Source organism: Silurus meridionalis, chromosome 1 (genome assembly GCF_014805685.1).
Source record: "Silurus meridionalis isolate SWU-2019-XX chromosome 1, ASM1480568v1, whole genome shotgun sequence".
Lineage (NCBI taxonomy): Eukaryota > Metazoa > Chordata > Actinopteri > Siluriformes > Siluridae > Silurus > Silurus meridionalis.
In genome coordinates this window covers 7,996,269-8,016,541 of record NC_060884.1, presented here as the reverse complement: position 1 = coordinate 8,016,541, position 20,273 = coordinate 7,996,269, and the positions used below count along the sequence as shown (strand labels likewise).

Below are 20,273 nucleotides of genomic sequence, written 5' to 3'. Positions count from 1 at the left end.
ACTCTATTCACATTTTACTACCCTACTGAACCCATTAATTACAATAAGCCGCCTTATTCATCCTGGAAATGAATAGTTTCATTTGGAAATTGTTCATGTAAGTAAATGCAAAGTAAATCTGGTATTTTATATTCTTGTAAATTTATGCCTAAGATTAACAAATGTATATCTCAGTGCCAAGTTATATAATGTTTTATTAATATTACATCACTTTTTACACTCATTAAACACTATTCTAATACTACTATAACTGGAATTATATACTAATATTGGTTCCTTTTGGTTATCCTGCTTCGTGGCAAGGATTACTCAAGATGTTGGAATCGATTCTTTGAGATTCTGGTCCATGTTGACATGATTGCATTACGCAATTCCTGCAGTTTTACCAGGTGCACTTTTACACTGCAAATCACCCGTTCTAACAAATCCCAAAGTTGTTCCATTGGATTCTGATCCGGTGACTGAGATGGCCAGTGAAGAACATTGAACTCGTCTTGAGCCCAGTTTGAGGTGAGTTTTGTTTTGAGACATGGTTGATTATCATATTTAAAGCAGCTATTAGAAAATGTGTAAATTGTGGACATTTAGGGATGCACATTATCAGGAACAACACTCTAATAAGCTGTTGGAGTCAAGCAATGATTGATGTATTAGCAGTCCTGAATTGGGCCAAGAAAACATTACTCGCACAATTAGACCACCTCCACCAGTTTAAAGCAAGTTTGGATAATGGATTCATTTTGTCTGTGTGAGATTCTGACCCTAGCATCTGTGAGCCCTAGTAGAAACCAATATTCATTAGACCAGCTATGGGTTTTTTTCAGTCTTAAACTGTACAGTTTTTTTATCCTGTGCCCACTGCAGCCTCAGATTTCTGTTCTTGGCTAACAGAAGTGGGACCTGATGTTCTCTTTGTCTGTTAGCTCATTCACCTCAAGGTTAAAGGAGTTGTGCTTTCTGAGATGCTTTTCTGCTGACCACAGAGTGGATATCTGAGTTACAGCAGCCTTTCTATCATCTTGAACCAATCTGATCATTCTGCACTGGCTTTTTCAATTGGCAAGGTGTTTCCGTGTGCTAAACACTGAATGCTTTTTCTTTATTGCATCATTCTGTGCCAACTCTATAGACTGTTTAGTGTGAAAATCCCAGGAGATCAAGAGTTAAAATAAGATAAAACTATTCAATCATTCCATAGTCAAAATGATCTTTTTTCTGCATTCTGATGGTTCAATAGAACATCTGCATTATTTTATTTCTCAGCTAATGGAAGACTTAACACTCTCTTATTTATTATTGAGGTATTAATTAAATTTGACCAAAATATCAGCGAGTAAGAAATGGTTCCTAAAGTCGTTTTTTCACAGCCAATCACGGTGTGATATAAAAAAAGTGAAATCTTCCCTACTAGGAAATAACAAGCTTGTATTTAAGACAAATTCAATTACCTCAAAAAGGTGTAAATGTAAGACTATACAAATGCTTTGTAAATGGTTTTGATCATTCTGATATATAAAATCAGGCCTGGTTTATAATTCTACATAAACACATTCTACTTATGATGCAAAAACGATGTGTTTATGCGTAATCCATGACTTCTTGTGGTTGATTTATTCTTATCATCAAATGTCACAGCAATGGGCAGGGTGAAATCTTCATACCTGAATGGAGTGAGAGCATGTTGCTTAAACAAAAAAAAAAGGTGGGTTTTATAAGTCAGTTTAAGAATCATAAATTGACAAAAGGTATTTTGTATTTGATATAATTCTGAATCCCTTCAATAAACATACTAAAGAATCAAAACCAGCTCCTATCTAGTTTCAAATCTCCATCCACCAAAGTAATGGCTGGTAGATATGCAAAACGTGCAGTTTGCTTGTGTGGTACTGTTCAAAAGTACAGAATATTGTCTTTGCATGAAACACTTGCTAATATACTCCTCTGTGTCACACTGCTAATACACTATATTCACAAAAGTACCACAGTTGAAGAAACAGTTGTGTAGGATGTCTTCGGAAGCATTACATTTTCTTTTCACTTGTACTAGGAGACCTAAACCTTTTCCAGAAAGACAATCCCCTGTGCACAAAGCCAGCTACATGAAGATATGCTTTAAATGGGTTGGAGGGGAAGCTCTTGAGTGGCCTGCTATAGAGCTCTGACCTCAAACCTGTTAACCACCATTGGGATGAATTGGAAAGTTGACTGCACCCCAGGCCTCCTGCCCCTACATCAGTTCCTGGTTTTACTAACACCCATGTGGTTAAATGAGCACAAATGTCCATGATCACACTCCAACATCTAGTAGAACATCTTTCCAGAACAGTGGAGGATATAATAAGAGCAATTGGGGAGTAAATGTGGACTGGGTTGTTCAGAAAACACATACAAATCCTATGCTTAGATGTCCACAAACTTATTAAGTATAAACCAGGCCTTAGTCATACGTATACTTTCAATGTCCCTAAATATTTGCGTACATTAAATGGTTTACAGAATGCATTTTCTTTTAAAATAAATGTAAAATTTTGTTGTTTCAGTTTTATTTTTAAAATGTGTGGATGGAAAAATAATATTTAAATAAGCAGTTTGTGTTCCAACAACCATAAAGAAAACATTAGAAGCCTACACAACTTGCCTTTCAATTCCATTCTTCCTTTTTCAATTTCTATTTCCTAAGGCCCCTGAGCCCTGAGCTCTTTAAATCCTGCTGCCTTGCTGATAAATGAGGATCCCTCTGCACCCTGCCCTTTTTTTCTTCACTGAAAAACTGCGACTTGGGAGTAGAACAGCCCTCAGCAGCTTTTTTTCTTCCAAAGCAAAGTTTCAAAAAGCTCCCGATGAATGTGAATAGGTCAAAAGACCAAAGACAAATTGAGTGGACAAAGAGCACTGGTCATTGTCTTGCCATTCAATCCTATTGTCCTCATTCACCAGCAGCACAAATTTCAGGGCATTAGCCACACAGTGTGACCATCTTTGTCTCTCATTCAAGTTGTCCTCATCCCTCCTTTCACAATCATTAGATTCATTGAAGAGCACAAAAAACATCCAACAAAACAGCTTGTGATATCAGATGGATTCTAGCTTGAGGAGGAGGACACTGAGGGAGACGACCAGAGTGGGAGGAAGCACATCAGAGCTGACACGTCGAGCAAAGCCGGCAGTGTCTTACTACAAAATGCTTTGTATGATTTACTTATTAATCACATATAATGCATATCAAATGGCAAGTGCATGAGCAAATGCAGACTGGGAGTATGGTACAAATCGTTTTATCGTGTGTTCCTGTCAAGGCTAACATGTAGGACAATTCAGTTTAAATCAGTCCCGTTCCCTGAATGTTTACTTGTGTGCACTTTTCGTCTAAATGCAAGTGCACGGAATACCGTAAGCTGTGGCACCATGGTTACATCACTGTGAATAGTTAAAGGGAATGCACAGCTGTCCGAAGAGAAGGGGCCCTCTTCAATGATGAGCAATGAAAGCCTTTTTTAGAATACAATGCTCCTTCCCTTTCCTCAAAAGGACTTTCTTTAAACACTAAATGAGCTTATCCTTGAGAGAGAATTCAGATCACCCATGCAACCCCAGCTTTAAGATCCACAGAGAGTGAGAAAAGGAAAGGGTGGAGCAAAGTGGACTTTAGAGTCATTTGACTCTTTGATTACCTTTTATTGTATCGTTCTGGTGTTATCCACACTTGGCTCAAGACTCGGTGGTTCCTTGCTATACATAAGGCCAAAAAGCTCTTATGTCACATCCTGCAAATAAAAAATATATATTTTCAAAGTCTGCTCCTCTGTACAGTGAAAATGTTCCTTACCTGCAAATATATTTTCATTAGTGTTCCGTCTCTTTATTTTATTTTAATGGAACAATAGAAACACATCTAACAAAAGGTTTACCTCACAGATCTGCTGCCTTGAAACAGCAGCCTTGGGGATGATACACACTCATTCACTTTCAATATCTGCTTTATCAGGATCGGGGTCACTATGTTTCCATTGCTAATCAAAAGAACATGCCATGTAAGGTAGGAATTTAAAGGCAGTTTATCCTAACTTTTGTTTTTGTAATATAATCTATCATTTACAAATGTGTGAAATTAAAACAAAATCAATGTAAAAACAATGAACACTATTAGTTTAACAACCATCATCATCAACATGAATTTATACAAATCGGCTGTGATACCAATGTTGTAAAATCAAAGCTAGACAAATAAAACAATTTGATTTTTTTTAGCACATTCTTTTTTAACTTTAAGATCGACAATATCAAAATCCCAAAAGCACTCTGGGGTTTTTTTTTTGTTGTTTTTTTATAAGACTGGCATTTCTGGACAGCCAACTATGAACATAGATCTGTCAAAAGAAAAACAAATCAAAACAAAACCTCTGACTTTGTAGTTTTATAGTCCATACAAGATGATTTTACTGGATCAGGAGTTCTGTTTCATTAAAAACTTTACATAAGAACATATACTGCATTTCTCAATACTTCTTTCGATAGAATTACAATATCTAGATTTTACTAATTATTTTAAAGATTTAAATGTAACTTCCATTCTTGGTTTTAAGAAAGAAGGCGCATTCAACCGGAATATAATGACTGATGATGAATTATTTGGCATACAATCATCATCACCATTATCATCATCATCTTTTAATCAAAAAGTGCTCCTCTCATGCTGCGTTTACATCCTGGCATCAATACTGGAATTATGAGATGAACACAAATGAAGATTATGTTGTAAATGCAATAAAAACATGTCTCTTCCTGTTGGCTCCCACTGGTGCTGGAGGTGCTTTTATGTAATTAAACACGAATAGGACGTCTGTGTGAAGATTGCCTATGACTATTTATTTACTACCATCACCATTAACTAATGTTATACCTTTAGTATATGTCTATCTATCTATCTATCTATCTATCTATCTATCTATCTATCTATCTATCTATCTATCTACCCTAGATAACAGTAGTAAGTAGTAATGATAATGGATAAACACCAATGGGACGGTCTCTAACTAACTAATATAATATAGTTTAACATTGTTAGTTATAGTATAGTATAGTTAGTTAGGTAGTGCAGTCTGCACACACACACACACACACACACACACACACACACACACACACTGTCCCACTGGTGTTTATTTGGGATTATAATGAATAGACAGTGGTGAATGCAGTCCTCATACACACACTGTCCCATTGGTGTTTATTTGGGTTGATAACTTTTTGTGCGACGTTTTTTGGCCTGAAGGTGAGAACAAGGCGCGTGTGACGTCACCGGCGGGCGCGTCTCAGTAGGAGGTTCTGAAGTCTCCCTTTACTTAACGGATCAGTTCTCGACAGAGCTCCTACTGAGCCCTGAGCACCTGTTGAAGAGCAGCTCCACACCCAAGTGATTGTTTGTTGGTTATGTGCTCTAACAGCTGCCTTACTTCTCGGAGTGCTGACTCAATGGATTTGGGGAAAGTCACTGCGATTTCCACGGGACATTAATTTATCCCGCCACATAAAAGCGTGGTTTTTTATCTGCTCTGATGTGCTGATGTGTGTTTCTCACTTCTACATCAGGAATAACAGCGTTTGAATCGTATTTATAGAGTTGGGGAGGGGAGAAAAAAAACATGTCCAAACAAACGGACCATGTCAAACGACCAATGAACGCCTTTATGGTTTGGTCGCGGGCCCAGAGACGGAAGATGGCCCTTGACAACCCGAAGATGCACAACTCCGAGATCAGCAAGCGGCTCGGGGGCGAGTGGAAACTTCTGTCCGACTCGGAGAAAAGACCTTTCATCGACGAGGCCAAACGTCTCCGCGCGGTTCATATGAAGGAGCACCCGGACTACAAGTACAGACCGCGGCGCAAGCCAAAGTCCTCAGTGAAGAAGGACAGATATCAGTGTAACGTGGCGTATAACTTTGGGGAGCAGGACGCCCTAAAAGGTGTACTAACCCACCCTGAAAAGACTGCTGCTGCCGCGGTAGCTGCCGCCAGGGCGCTCCTCGGTCACTCAGTCCCCGCCAGCCCTTACCCTTACCTGGACATACACTCCAAAATGTCAGACCCGTTCACACACGCGTCGCTCGACTATTCCGGACGTGTTGTTGCGTTTCCTAGAATGGGACTCCTTGGTGCCACGCACACGCACCCTTCTCCGGGCAATCCTACATACATGATGCCCTGTAACTACCCGGCGTGGACACCTTCAGCTCCTCATCCTCCTCCTTTAGCCTATGTGCTCTTACCGGGGATGCGCAAAACTCTGCACGAACCTTATTCTGCTTTTACAGCGGCCTTGTAGGCGCCACAAGCCGCATTGAAACTCTTAAACTTTCCCTCAGTGTGCCTGGAAACAACGCTTTTACCTGGATCATGCATTCGTCATGCATCTCCCAAGCTTTAGGGTGTACGTTTATATTTTACAATAATAATAATAATAATAATAATAATAACAATAATCAAACTGTCTGTGTTATCCACAATTCTTTTACTTCTTATGAAGCATTAAAACAATTGTATTCAATATTTATAGTGAAATGTAGACCCTTTTACCAAAGAAACAACCTCTAATGAGCCCTAAAGTTTGACAATATGAATTTATTTTTTATTAATTATTATTTTTCTATTTTCCATCAGATACAGTGGTTGAAAATTCTATTAGTTTACAGACAATTAGACACTGGATTTTATTTGTCATATGCAAAGGTTGCACAGGTCCGAAAAGCAACTGCATAAATAAGAAGAAGTAAATCTTAGTCATTTAAAGAAAGCCAGTAGGATTGAGGAATTTTGGTAGATGTATTATAATTAAAGCTGCAATCAAGTTTTTGCCTGATTGGTTTGACTTTTAAGATGCATAAATTTTATTATTATTATTATTATTATTATTATTACTATTCACATTTGGTTTTCCCATTTGAACTTAATCATATAGAGGTCTGCATTTGCAACTTGATTTCATCACTGTAATGTACATAAAGAATGTAATAAATACAAAGTCTTATATAGTCCATCAGTTCTTTTTACAATGCAGGGTTATGCCCCAGTAAAGTCTCGTACACAATGTTATGTTGGAAATGTAACAGAGGGATCTGGTTCTGTTTTTGGCATTAAAGCTAGGCTTGACATGCCATGACATACGAGTATAATTTCATTCTAACCCTCCTCGGGGGATATCTTTTAGAACACAGGTTATCAATCCCCCTGAGTCCATGTACCAGCTAGTGAAGTGAAGCCCTGGGGTGAAAACATTTAAATCAGGGAACCTGTGAAATAGGGGGAAAAATATCTTTAATGGTTTCAATCACATAATAGAAACTGGTTTAATGGTTTTTCCTTCAGAATCAAATTCTATTTTGTTTTTTTAGTTACTATGAAATACAATAACTTGACAATGCTTTCTTAACTAATTACCATCAGAATCAAATGAAATAAACATTTAAGAAAACAATCTATTACAATACATTATAGAACATCAGAAACTAATATACAACATAATCCTGAAATCCTCCCTTCCACATTAATGATCCTGAAGACATGTCCAATAAATTATTTAGAGAAGTGGAGTAGACCCATTCAAGTGCCATGTTAACTTCCTTTCATGCGCACATTTCTTGCACAGTTAATTTTAAACCGATATAATTAAACTCGGTTTATATTTAAAGAAATCATCAATATATTTGCCTCAGTGAAGATTGTTCAGAGACTAATAACTATGTTTCCAACGTTTTGTTGTTCTTTTTATAGACAGTATCTGGCTTGTCGAACATGTAACTTGTATTTTGAACATTTAGAGATTTTAGACAATGACAAAAAAAGCATACAAACATTTTTAGTCATCTGCAGTTATAAAAGCCAGGTTCATGGATTGTTTAACATCCAATAAGCTGGCCATCTGACATGCTTTAATTTTTGTACAACAGCTACATAGCGCACTCCTGTGGACAAGCCAGGTTTCAGAAGCCCTTTTAAAAATAACATTTATTTCAACTTATAATAGTCTTTGCTTATGAAGCGTACCCAGTTCAACAGATCAATATGTATTGTTTTTATTCATCATAAACAGAACAAAAACATTTTTCCATCGGCAAAGTGATTATCATTTCAGGCACTTGTGAAAATGAACATCAAACCACATTCATTGTTGACATGTAGGCAACGAACATTGGCATCTTTATTTTAGTTTATTTGAAAAAACAAAAAGAAACATGCTTGCACCTATTAGTTCTGTATGCTAATGCATATGTACCACATTGCTCAATACAGTCAAAAAGTCTATTCATGTATTTTTCTTTTCAATAAGAGACCAGAGATTTGTTGTCAATCTTTGCTGTAACTAATAACAAAACTTTTAGTGGGATTCCATAATATTTGTGAACTAGTAACCTTCATTAAGGGTCACAGTTTGATCATAGCCTGGGTTAGAATAAACTTTCGATACGTTGCCTGCCCATTAGAGAAAATAGTTCACACATTAAATCACACCCAGGAGCCGCACTGTAGAACTATTTCAACTATATGTCTCGGTGCTGTCTAAAGAGATAAAAGTAACAAATAAAAGCAGGAAAAAAAACAAAGTGTCTGTAAAAATGTTGTGCCAAAACAAAAGCAGAAAACAGCTTCAGTGGTCAATGCTATAGATTGTATAGTTATAGAAGCTTAGAAGACTCAAGTTGTAGTGCAGGAAGAAATTATAATAATAACAAAATCACTAAAATCTTCACATTTTCTTTCATTGGGGTTGAGACTGTGGCTGTAAAGAGCATTAGATTTGCATTATTTTCATTCTCATCAATCCATTCGGGAGCCTTTGTGTCCTGTGTCTGGAGCATATTGTCTTCCTAGAACAGACCACTCGTATCAATGAACATAGAAATGATTCCTAGTTGGATAGAGAAATGTTATAACTTGAATATTTTTATTGTATTTTTTTATTATTTTGTGAATTATTTTGAGACTATTTTACTGCAACAAGTGAAACCAAACCCCTGCAGTAAAATATATCTTGTAACAGAGCTGCTGATATTTCATTTAAAATGGTCATCTGTTGGGAACCTTTCGTAGGTACACCACTGAAAAATAAATCTAAATGAGATCGATAAAGTTGTGCAAATATAAAGAAAATGACCTTTGCAAATAGCAATCATCTATTTCCTTCAAAAAAAAATTTAAATAATGAAAAATGCGTGTGTCTGCAACGAAAAACTCAGTCTTGCATGTCCATCTGAATACATCATACAGGAGCTTATTTTTCAGATGGGCTCCACAGTTGTTCCTTATATCCATCCTGCAACGCTGCATATAATATTATGCATATGTTCAAAGTACCATGTGCATATGGTAATGCACGTAATTTTGCCTCTACACGCCACCATTGCGGCATGGAGTGCCCCGTGCTCCTTATAAGCAGGTGTCAATAGTGTAGCGTCAGCACTGCTCTTCAAAATCGTCCCCGCTGACTTCTGGACATGGTAAGGGGGAGTGTCACAGAAGACAGGGATGACACTTCCCAGTAAAGACTACGAGAGAGGAATAGCCTATACAGGATAACCACTGAGATGGACTGGCACAGAATCACACCAATAGTGATGACCTAAAACACAACAAGCAAAAACATATACATGAGGCTCGGTTTTTTAATATTCTACTTTATTTTCTTACATTTCTTAAAATCTATGTGCAGGTAGCTCTCCTACCTTTTCTTTTTGATGCTCACTGAATAAGATGGACAGGAGAACCAGGACTGGGTGACACAGAAACCACAGGAAACAACCCTGAGACAACACATTTTTTAGTTAAGAACATGACAAAATTCACAATTCATAGGTTTTAAGGCATAAATACAGAAGCTTTAATCGCTCACCCATATGATACCTCAGCGTAGTGTAAAAGAACTAGAACGAATCTCAGGGAAATATCTTCTTTTATTAAAACCCTGCAATTCATGCAATTATCACACTACATTATGTATGAATAAAATATGGCTGTTAGTTCATGTATAGAGGCGTTAAGTTATTGCGATTGTATTCACTGATAATGTTTTAATTACACACAAAAAGGAATCTTTGTGAAAGCCTGTTTGATAATAATGCTATTAATTATATCATCATTATTAAATATAAAATAAAGAAAGCAAGTGAAGATAGCAAGTGCAAATCTGTAAAGAAAGACAAATAAAACTAGTCATTCAATAAAGACATAGGAAATACTGATCTCGTATGCCTAATCTGCAGTGTGCCATATACAGTACAATCAGCCATAATAATAAAATCACTGACAGAGAAAAATAATACAAGGAAGGCCAACCTGTAAACGGGAAACATAATGATCACACTGTGTGTAGCATGTGTGTTCCTGTTCTACAGAGAAGCTGCTGTAGCACAAATAGCTGAAAAACTTAATGCTGATGTCTGGGATAAAGCTGGAGGCATTGGATGTGCTGGACAAACAAGTCTAACAAACGGACCCCTTCTCAACCTGTCAGACCTTAAGCAGACATGTCAAACCCCTGGTCGAATTTTGGTCCATGGATCCATCAAATCCAGCCAATGAGGTAATATCATATTGCTATTATATCTGGCAAAGTTTGACTCTGGGGGGCTGCGCAGTTTATATGCTTTATCCTAGAAATGATGGTCGATCTCCACCTGTAGGCTGCTCGAATTTCTTATACATATCTGTGTGAGCATCTTTTGTTTGCTATGAAGAACATAAGCACACCCAGGGGTCGTCTCACTGATGCACACCTTCTCTCTATCCTGAGAGTTTCCCCAGCACAGATCTATTAACATTAATGAAACGACAGCCAAGAAAAAGATGCCAAGCATCTCGCCCATGCAACTGTATGTAAGAGCAGAATGTACTGCTTTTATTTGTGCTCTTAATTCTGTATCTTCTGTCTTTTTGTTCATTAAATGTAGATTGTGTTTGGCCATCGACTCAGACCCATCATTTAATTTTGGCCCTCTTTATGACAGTTTCACACCACTGTCCTAAAGGATCTGCTGCTAATGCCTTGGTGCCAGATACCACAGCACACCTTTCAGAAGTCACCATACCTTGATGAATCAGAGAGTTTTAATGGCACTAGGGAGGCTACACAATATGAACTTTACATGTTAACAGGAGATCTCGATTTACAGCAAATAATTGGAATGCAATGTGAGATATTTCCACAACTCAAATTTAGAGTATAGAGTGCAATGTCTCACTGATGTACTGTGCCTGAACTCCACAGAACCTTCTTCTAGACATTCAATGTCCAATTTTTGTCTGTTTCTGCCCTTTTTCTAGCTAATTGCATATAAACCAAAAAAAATAAATGAATGTATCATAAAAAGTGATGAAAGGTCCTAAAACCAGATGAAAGGACTAGGTGTTTCTAAATGTTTTACACTCACTGTACATTCAACTGCTTACTCAAAAATTCACTCTAAAAATAGTAGCCATTTTTGGTACCATTACAATTTCTGTTTTCATGAATTCATTTTGTTTGAGGCCATATTGTCATTTATGTTCTCCTGCCCCACTAAATCCATGTTCAGGAGGTCATGGCGATCTGACTGATTTAATAAACTATATGTCCAAAAGATTTTGGGACCCCTGATCACCACATCACATGGTTCTTCAAACTATAGCCATGAATTTAGAAGCACACAATTGTCTATATTGTGTTTGGATGCTGTAACCTTATTTCCTTTCACTTGAACTGAGGGATCCAAACCTGTTTCAGCATGACATGAGTCTGTCCATTTTGCCAAAGTAACCCCTACTGAACACTTTTGGGGTACATTAGAATGCACCCTGCATAGCAAACCTTCTTACCAAAAATCAGTGCCTCTCCCCTTCCATGGGGTCCCATGGGCACAACCACTAAAATCCATATGAAAGTCATCCCAGAAGAATGCATATGAAGTTATTAAACTATGAGATGTTCAACAAGTACATATAGGAACCGAAGATGCTGATTCAGATGTTAATGTTAGCACTTTCTTATTCAGAAATCCCATTACACAGTTACTGGGAACCTTCTCGACTATGTCATGATCATAATATTTTCAAGCAGACTTCTGTGAATCAGAATCTCAACTTATTTAGAAATAAAGCCGAATTTATTTACCTTGGCAAAGTTGAGATAGAAGTCCCTTTTGAGCGTGCTCCGCTCTGCAGAGATAATCTGGTACAATACTGACGCAAATATCAGTGTGAGAGAGACACGCAGTATCATCAGCAGTAACCCAGGTAAACCGTTATAACCATGATAACTGTGATGCTCCATGTCCTCAAACTGCTCCCAGATCAGCAGCGCTCCCTACAGGATCACAAGTACAAAAAAAATAAACTGAGTTAAGTTTGTTAATAATCACAGTGTAGTCGGTAACATTTATGTACACACTACAAACTGCATTAATAAATTCAGGTAGTATCTATGGGTTATAGTCTAACTATACTTTACATACCCACAGTATGTGATAATTATATGATGAAGCTAAATAGTAAGCAAAAATAAATTGTTTACCTAGATTGTTATAGGCATCTTTAAGTACCACATATTATAGTATTACATACACACACACACACACACACACACACACACATGCTAAATTTCCAGATAATTGGTCATTGATAGGTGTAAATATGTGTATATATTTACTGCCACAAATTGCAGCTTTTCTTAAATGATGATTTTACTGTATATTATTTTAAAACGGTGTTGTAGAAAACAAGGCAATAAGGCTTTTTAGATTTTTAGATATAATGTGTGGAGGATAGACAAGTCTGAGAAATGACCTGGAAGTAAAGAAAATGGGAAATTATGGCAGGTGGAAAAAATTATGGCACGTGCGTATATATATATATATATATATATATATATATATATATATATATATATATATATATATATATATATATATATATATATATATATACACACTATACACACACACACATATACACACACATACACAGTATATATATTATAGAATTATAAAATGAATTTCACTGTACTTTGCTAATAATTAAGATAAATTCAAAGAAAAGCTAAAGAGAATTAAAACATCAACAGTCTACCTTCACTCCTGCATAAAATCCCTCATGATATACAAATGCATACATTCTTTGAGCTTTCTGCTGTGAAAAGTAATTTTTCCATGCACTTATTGCTGAAGGTATCAATAACCCAAATACTATACAGTGTGCAGGCAATTTTGCAGAAATCTTGTCTAAAAATCTCCATTAGGATGATAGCACCGATACATGTCAAATGTAGGATTCTTAAATAAGAACAGGGGAAATTTAAGAGTCGCAATACTGAAATGGAGTCATAATGCGTGCTGAGGAGTAAAGCAATGATAACTTGCATCATATTTTACATTTTTAACCTTTCGCATTCAAACCTACATTCTTTGAAAAGTGCAAAAAAGTTCATGAAATCTAATTTAAACAATGAACAACAAGAGCAATTTTGGTCAAAGCATTTCTTTACTGGCTGCCAACTGGCTGTAGTCTGACCTGTGTGATAACTCCTCCGAGAGCAAGAGCAGTGGATGCGGGAGAGGAGTCCCACTGTAGTGGCTTACTCTGGGATTTCCTGCCTCGGCTCAGCGTCCAGCCCATACACAGACTCAGCAGCATGTACATCATCTGAACTTGAGCCACCATGTCACAGACTACACAGAAATACATCCAACCAGAGCAAGTAGCACTTAAAGAGTGGTCCAAATGTTATTTACAAAAATACTTGGTTCTCTCATGCTGATGAATTTAATAAATGCTGACACTATTTATTGTTAACAGTTAATGATGTGGAGACATAAAGAGGAAGTCTTACATTCTGCAAGATTGCCCATTAGAGGTGTTCCCACTCCATCTCTAGCATACCTGCAGAATAAACGTGAATAAACAGTATGAGGAATTAAAGCACATTTTCTGACAGAATGCACAGCTATTGTCATAGTCTCACCTGGCCATGTGAATGTAGTTCAAGAGCACAGACAGAGCTTGCAGGAACAGAGCTGTGGACAGGACCTTCAGGACTGTGTGCATGGGACCTCCCTTGTACAAAGCCTGCCACAGAGGCTGCATGTAGATACAGGAGGCCACAAAATAGGCCAGAATCAGCATGAAGAAAAAGCTGTGCAAACCTGAGGACAGCAAGAGGACCAGCTTGGTCACATACTGTTCTCTACAATAACTTTATTATGAGACACATTTTAAAATAAAAGAGGCAAAACAGCACAATATCTTATGAATATCCAGCTACTTGAAGAGGCCTCTCAATTCCAGTGAAAAGTCGCACTGGCAGACTTTGGGCAAAGGCTTTTGTCAGGAAATTACATAAAAGTATTATGTAGTCACATTCAAATTTCCCAAAACAGCTTGTTTTACGACTGTTTCATGTTTTGCACAGAATACCTGTTTTCTGTTTTGCATCAGTTAAAGCTTATCTGTAATGTTTTAGCAGCAGCTTGGTTTTTTTTAGCAGCAGCTTCTAGTATATTACCATCCTATCCATTATCATGTGTTATAGGCTGATTTTATTGAGTTATGTGAATCTCACAATTTGAAGCCAATGGAATAGAGGAGAGACATTTTCTATATTTACACACAGTGGTGTGAAAAAGTGTTTGTGTTTGTCTGATTTGCATTGTTTTACATTTTGAAGTTTCAGATCATCAAACTAATTTATATATTAGTGAAAGATAACAGAAGTGAACATAACATGCAGTTGTAAATGAAGGTTTTTCTTATTGAGGGAAAACAAAATCCAAAACGACATGGCCCTGTGTGAAAGAAAGTGTTTGCCCCCCTGTTAAAACTGGTTTATCACACCTGAGTTCACTTTCTCTAGCCACACCCAGGCCTGATTACTGTGTTCATAACTCCACCATAGGACAGAAACTGGGCAAAAATGGTCTGCATGGCAGAGTTTCAAGACGAAAACTGCTGCTGAGCAAAAAGAACATAAAGGCTTGTTTCAGTTTTGCCAGAAAACATCTTGATGATCCCCAAGACTTTTGGGAAAACACTCAGTGGACTGACAAGACAAAGGTTGAACTTTTTGGATGGTGTGTGTCCCATTACATCTGGCGTAAAAGTAACACCGCATTTCAGAAAAAGAACATCATATCAACAGTAATGGTGGTAGTGGTGGTGGTAGTGTGATGGTCTGGGGCTGTTTTGCTGCTTCAGGACCTGGAAAACTTGCTGTGATAGATGGAACCATGAATTCTGCTGTTTACCAAAAAATCCTGAAGGAGATGTTCATGACCTCAAGCTGAAGCGAACTTGGGTTCTGCAGCAGGACAATGATCCAGAACAAACCAGCAAGTCCACCTCTGAATGGCTGAAGAAAAACCAAAATGAAGACTTTGGAGTGGCCTAGTCAAAGTCCTGACCTGAATCCTATTGAGATGCTGTGGCATGACCTTAAAAGGCGGTTCATGCTCGAAAACTCTCCAATGTGGCTGAATTACAACAATTCTGCATAGATGGATAGCCCAACCAGTTATTAGGTTTAGGAGGCAAACACTTTTTACACAGGGCCATGTAGTCTTCATTTAAAAACTGCATGTGTTCACTTGTCTTTTACTAATATTTACATTAGTTTGACGATCTGAAACATTAAAGTGTGACAAACATGCAAAAAAATAAGAAATCAAGAATTCACACCACTATATATACCCAAACACACACACATATATACATACCGTATACAAGTACATTATATTGCCAAAGGTATTGGGTCATCTGGTCATAAGTACGGTATGTGATTTCTAAACATAAACATTGCATTCCACATTTTGTCCTAATTTGCTCTTATAATTCTTTTCACTCTTCTGGAAAGATGTTCCACTAGATTTTGTGTTTATGGATATTTGTGTTCATCAGCCACAAGGATATTATGAAAGACAGGTACTGATGTAGGTGAGGAGACCTGGATTGCAGTCAGTGTTCCAATTCATCCCAAAGGTGTTGAGGTATGAGATCAGAGCTTTATAGCAGACCACTCAAGATCGTCCTTTCCAAAACATGTAAACCAGATCTTCAAGGAGCCAATTTGTGGACAGGGGCATTGCCATGCTGGAACAGGTTTGGGTTTCCAAGTTCAAGTGAACGCAAAATTGTATTATAGCGCATCTAAAGACGTCCTGTACAATTGTGTGCCCCCAGCTTTGTCGTAACAGTTTGGAAAATAACCACATATAGCAGGAAAGGTCAGGTGACCTAATACCTTTGGCAATATAGTGTATATATAAAAATACACATAAACTGGTTACAGTGGGGAAAATAATTATTTTATCCCCTGCTGATTTTGTTTACTTTGTTTAGTTTACCCCCTAAAAAAGAAATAAACAGTCTAGAATTTTTATGGTAGGTTTATTTTAACAGAGTAGTTTTCCATGGGAAAGACAAAAGAGCTGTCAAATGACGTCAGGGACAAGATTTTAGACCTGCACAAGGTTGGAATGGGCTACAAGACCATCAGATTGTTGCATTGGCCATATGTTTTTGGTCATTGTCATGCTGGAAAACCCATCCATTACACTTCAGTGTTCTAGCTGAAGCCTGAAGGTTCTCATCCAAGATTCTTCATGTGGTAAAGTCTTCCTGTACCCTTAGCAGAGAAACAGTTCTAAAGCAGAATGTTTCCTCCTCCATGTTTGACAGTGGTGAGGGTGTTCTTGGGGTCATATTCATCATTTCTTTGCCTCCAAACACAGAGAGTCCAGTTGATGCGCTCAATTTTGTTCTCATCTGACCACATCACATTCTCCCAAGCCTTCTCTGAATCATTCAGGTGTTCATTGGCAAACTTTAGACAGACCTGTTCATATGCATTTTTGAGCAGAGGGACCTTGGTGTGTTACCAATAGTTTTCTTGGTGACTGTGGCCCCAGCTTCCTTGAGATCATGAACAAGCTCCTCATGTCTAATTCTGGGCTGATCCCTCACCTTTCTCAGAATCATCCTTACTCCATGAGGTGAAATTTAGCATGGAGCTGCAGAGCGAGGACGATAAACTCACTTTGTATTTCTTCCATTTTCAAATTATTCCACCAAACAACTTTCTCACCAATTTGATGAGTTGATATTAAGAGTACTTTTCTAAATGGCAAGGACTATAGGATCAAATACTTTTTTTACTCAATCAAATACAAAATCATTATACAGTGGAACCTCGGAGCTCGCGGCCTCAGTGCTCGCAACCTCGCATGCTCGCGACTTTCATTCCGACCGGCGACTCTCATTCAGATCGGCTCGTGAGCAACATGAGCTGCTCAAACGCTAGTTTTAACATTTCTAATCAAGGTTTATCTCATTAAAACACACTTCAGCATACTATATAAAGTGAGTACCCATTACTGTATTTTCTGTACTGTATTGTACTGTATTTTCTGTACTTCTCTACTGCATACTGTACTGTACCTGTACTTAATTTTTTTTAATTAAGCATTGTAATTGCTGTTTATTTACATAAAGTATTGTTAAAATAGTCTAATAATTAAGTGTTATGAAGTGAAATAGTGTTATTTACTTTATTTATATTTCGTATAGTGTTCTTTAGGTTTTTACTGGGTTGGAAGGGCGTATCAAAGGTCGCGAAAATTGAACTCGCGACGGTCTTGGTCCCTAACCCTCATGACTCGAGGTTCCACTGTATGTATATATGTATATATATATATATATATATATATATATATATATATATATATATATATATATATTTATATTTATATATTTATAATTTTTTTCCTGGATTTTTTTTCCCTGTTAAAATAAACCTACCATGAAAATTCCTGACTGTTAATTTGTTTGTAATGGGGTAAAATTACAAAATCAGCAGTGGATCAATTAATTATTTCCACCACTGTATATACTGATCATAAATAAATATTTTCTGTAAATGTTATATTTATAGCAAAAACAATGTATATTGTAATTCCTTTAAATAATATTTAGATCATATCCCTTTATAATTTGATACAATTATTTATTTAATAATTATACATAGCAATTTACAAAATTATTTTACAATCTATTAGATGTCTGATCATTTTTAACTGTAATTATATACTATATATTTTCATGTATACGTGTCAATGGTCTTTATAAGATAGAGCTTCCTTACCAGCCTCCTCAGCACTGAAGTGGTCCGTTGGGTTCCCTGCTGAGTCTGGGTTTAGCATGATGAGCTGAAATCCTACATCCTCCAGCACACCGTCAAGCTCCTCTTCCTGGCAGGTGTAACGATCTGCATACATCACATGCCAGGTCTGGGGTCTGGCCTGTTGTGGTATAGTCTGATTGTGTTCTTCTGTGCTCAGGGGTACTAAACAAGTATCAGAAATATGACAAATTAACACATGATGTAATACTCATATCATAATCACAAGGTCACACTTAATAATAATAAATAAAATATGTAATATATTGAATATTTAAATAAATATTAGAATACATATTTTACAGAATATAAAAAAAATTGTATATAACAAATTAAAAATTGTAACAAATTAAACTTAAAATCATAGAATTATTAATGACAAATTAATAATACATTTTATATAGATTGTATAATTAGTTAAGATAATATCCATTATCTTAATTACAGCTCCTTATTCATGGATAACTTCAACATCTAAAAAAAATTTAAGAAATAATTTTTGGGTATCCAAAATTGAATTTGATAATATTGTATAACATGCTTAAAGTGAAATGTTCTCATAAACATTGTATTTGGGGAAATGAACAAAAAAGTTTAAAAGTAAGAAGATAATTTGAAATGAATGGTAGATCACTCTTTCATCTTGAAAATATTCCTAATATTTGTTTATGTAGAGTGCTCTATTCAATCTTAACCACTTGTTTTTAATAGAGTTGGAATTCAGAGACCAGAATGATCGCTGCAAAACCATTCCTGTACCCATTTCTCTGCTGACTTGTTTGTAGGTTTGGTGATATTCATAGAAATGCAGTGAACCTACTTTTTTCTTTACAGTTTCAGTATAGCACTGGTATCAGTACTAAACAGACACTGATGTCAGAGTCAGTGGATCTGATCAAAATAAATATTGACTTAAATACAGTTCCAATGTTTCAGGACGGATATTTGTTTTAATACCAATGCTCGGTATCAGTACCTCTGTATACAGAGTCTTGATTTTCTTGATCACACATAAATGACAAAGTAACCAGGTTATAAAATAAATGATACTAATGCCTGAGAACTAGGTCATGTTCTTACTTATAGAGTTACCTGTAATAAACATATTTAACTAGAAAAGAATGATCTTCAGCAGACAAAAGAAGGTAATGGCAACTGGTCGAGCAGCATCTTGTCTTGTCTTGACTTCCTTGATGTTGTCGTCATTAAGCAACTCTTATACTGACACACCATAAGGATATATTAGGTATGCATGGGGCATTTGAATGTGTTAGTAAAATATCACACCCTGTCTTTTAGTGGTAATCCAGAATAATAAGCGAATACAAGCAAATTCCAAAATATTGTGATCGATAGATTCTATGGAGAGGGCCATATCAAATAGCTAGAGATTATTTCTTGCACCATTTCATAATATAAAAAAAGGACTTACTTTTAAACTGGGCTTTTGACACTCTGTCCAGACAGCTCAGATTTTCAAAGCTCTCGATGCCCTGAAACAGCAGAAGTTTGGCCTCTTTGTGCACTGCCAAGGCCACGTTCTCCAGACGGTAAGACAGCAGTCCACTTTCCCCTAAACACACCACAGAGGGACAGAGGTGTCCATATTAACCTATATTATCATGCTCTCTAGGTATAAGCCTACCAAAAAGGCAGGGAGATCACAGCAATCAACTGCAATCACAACAGCATGTCCTGCACACAATTGATTTACCCAATTCTCAGTGCCTGACATTTAAATCAAAACAGAAAAATACAGCATACAGAATAACAGTACTGAAATTGTTGATATTAAGGAATCCAATCACTCACCATGGTAGAGAAACCTTGTGATGTATTGCCCGTTATTTTCCCACGCTGTATGGCTCTGAAACACTCCCAAGACAGATTTCCCATCGGCAGAACAGAAACTGAGCACCAAAGCGATCAGGATCGTTGTAATCGCGTACATTGTGTCATCCCTTTCCTATAAAAACCGATTTATTTTCCGCAATGAATGAAGCTCTGACTTCCTTTCACCTGAGCTCATTGATTGACAGACTCGCGGACCAATCGTGTGAGCAGTAGGGCGAGCGCGCGCAC

The 20,273-nt window shown here is 36.9% G+C and overlaps 2 protein-coding genes across 2 annotated transcripts; one reads left to right on the top strand and one right to left on the bottom strand.

Moving 5' to 3' along the window:
- The first annotated feature begins 5,347 nt into the window (after positions 1-5,347).
- On the top strand, positions 5,348-7,025 carry sox21a (SRY-box transcription factor 21a). The gene has a single exon (XM_046849954.1). It carries the CDS (start codon positions 5,643-5,645, stop codon positions 6,321-6,323), a length of 681 nt encoding a protein of 226 aa, XP_046705910.1. The 5' UTR covers positions 5,348-5,642; the 3' UTR covers positions 6,324-7,025.
- Positions 7,026-8,920: 1,895 nt separating this feature from the next.
- gpr180 (G protein-coupled receptor 180) lies at positions 8,921-20,240 on the bottom strand. Its single transcript, XM_046849925.1, has 9 exons — positions 20,004-20,240; positions 19,624-19,764; positions 18,156-18,356; positions 13,986-14,166; positions 13,854-13,903; positions 13,535-13,692; positions 12,141-12,332; positions 9,718-9,795; positions 8,921-9,614 (listed from the first exon to the last, which is right to left on the bottom strand). The coding sequence occupies exons 1-9, from the start codon at positions 20,140-20,142 to the stop codon at positions 9,462-9,464; spliced, it is 1,293 nt and encodes a 430-aa protein (XP_046705881.1). The 5' UTR covers positions 20,143-20,240; the 3' UTR covers positions 8,921-9,461.
- Between the last annotated feature and the right edge of the window lie 33 nt (positions 20,241-20,273).

What these genes read in the sequence shown, in the direction of transcription:
- sox21a (XM_046849954.1), top strand. Translation starts at nt 5,643, where the DNA reads ATGTCCAAACAAACGGACCATGTCAAACGACCAATGAACGCCTTTATG.
- gpr180 (XM_046849925.1), bottom strand. Translation starts at nt 20,142, where the DNA reads ATGTACGCGATTACAACGATCCTGATCGCTTTGGTGCTCAGTTTCTGT. An exon ending in CACAAGGTTTCTCTACCATG is followed by an intron (nt 19,765 to 20,003) that starts GTGAGTGATTGG and finishes TGGTGTGTTTAG; the next exon opens with GGGAAAGTGGACTGCTGTCT. An exon ending in AACTACATTCACATGGCCAG is followed by an intron (nt 13,904 to 13,985) that starts GTGAGACTATGA and finishes TTTATTCTGCAG; the next exon opens with GTATGCTAGAGATGGAGTGG.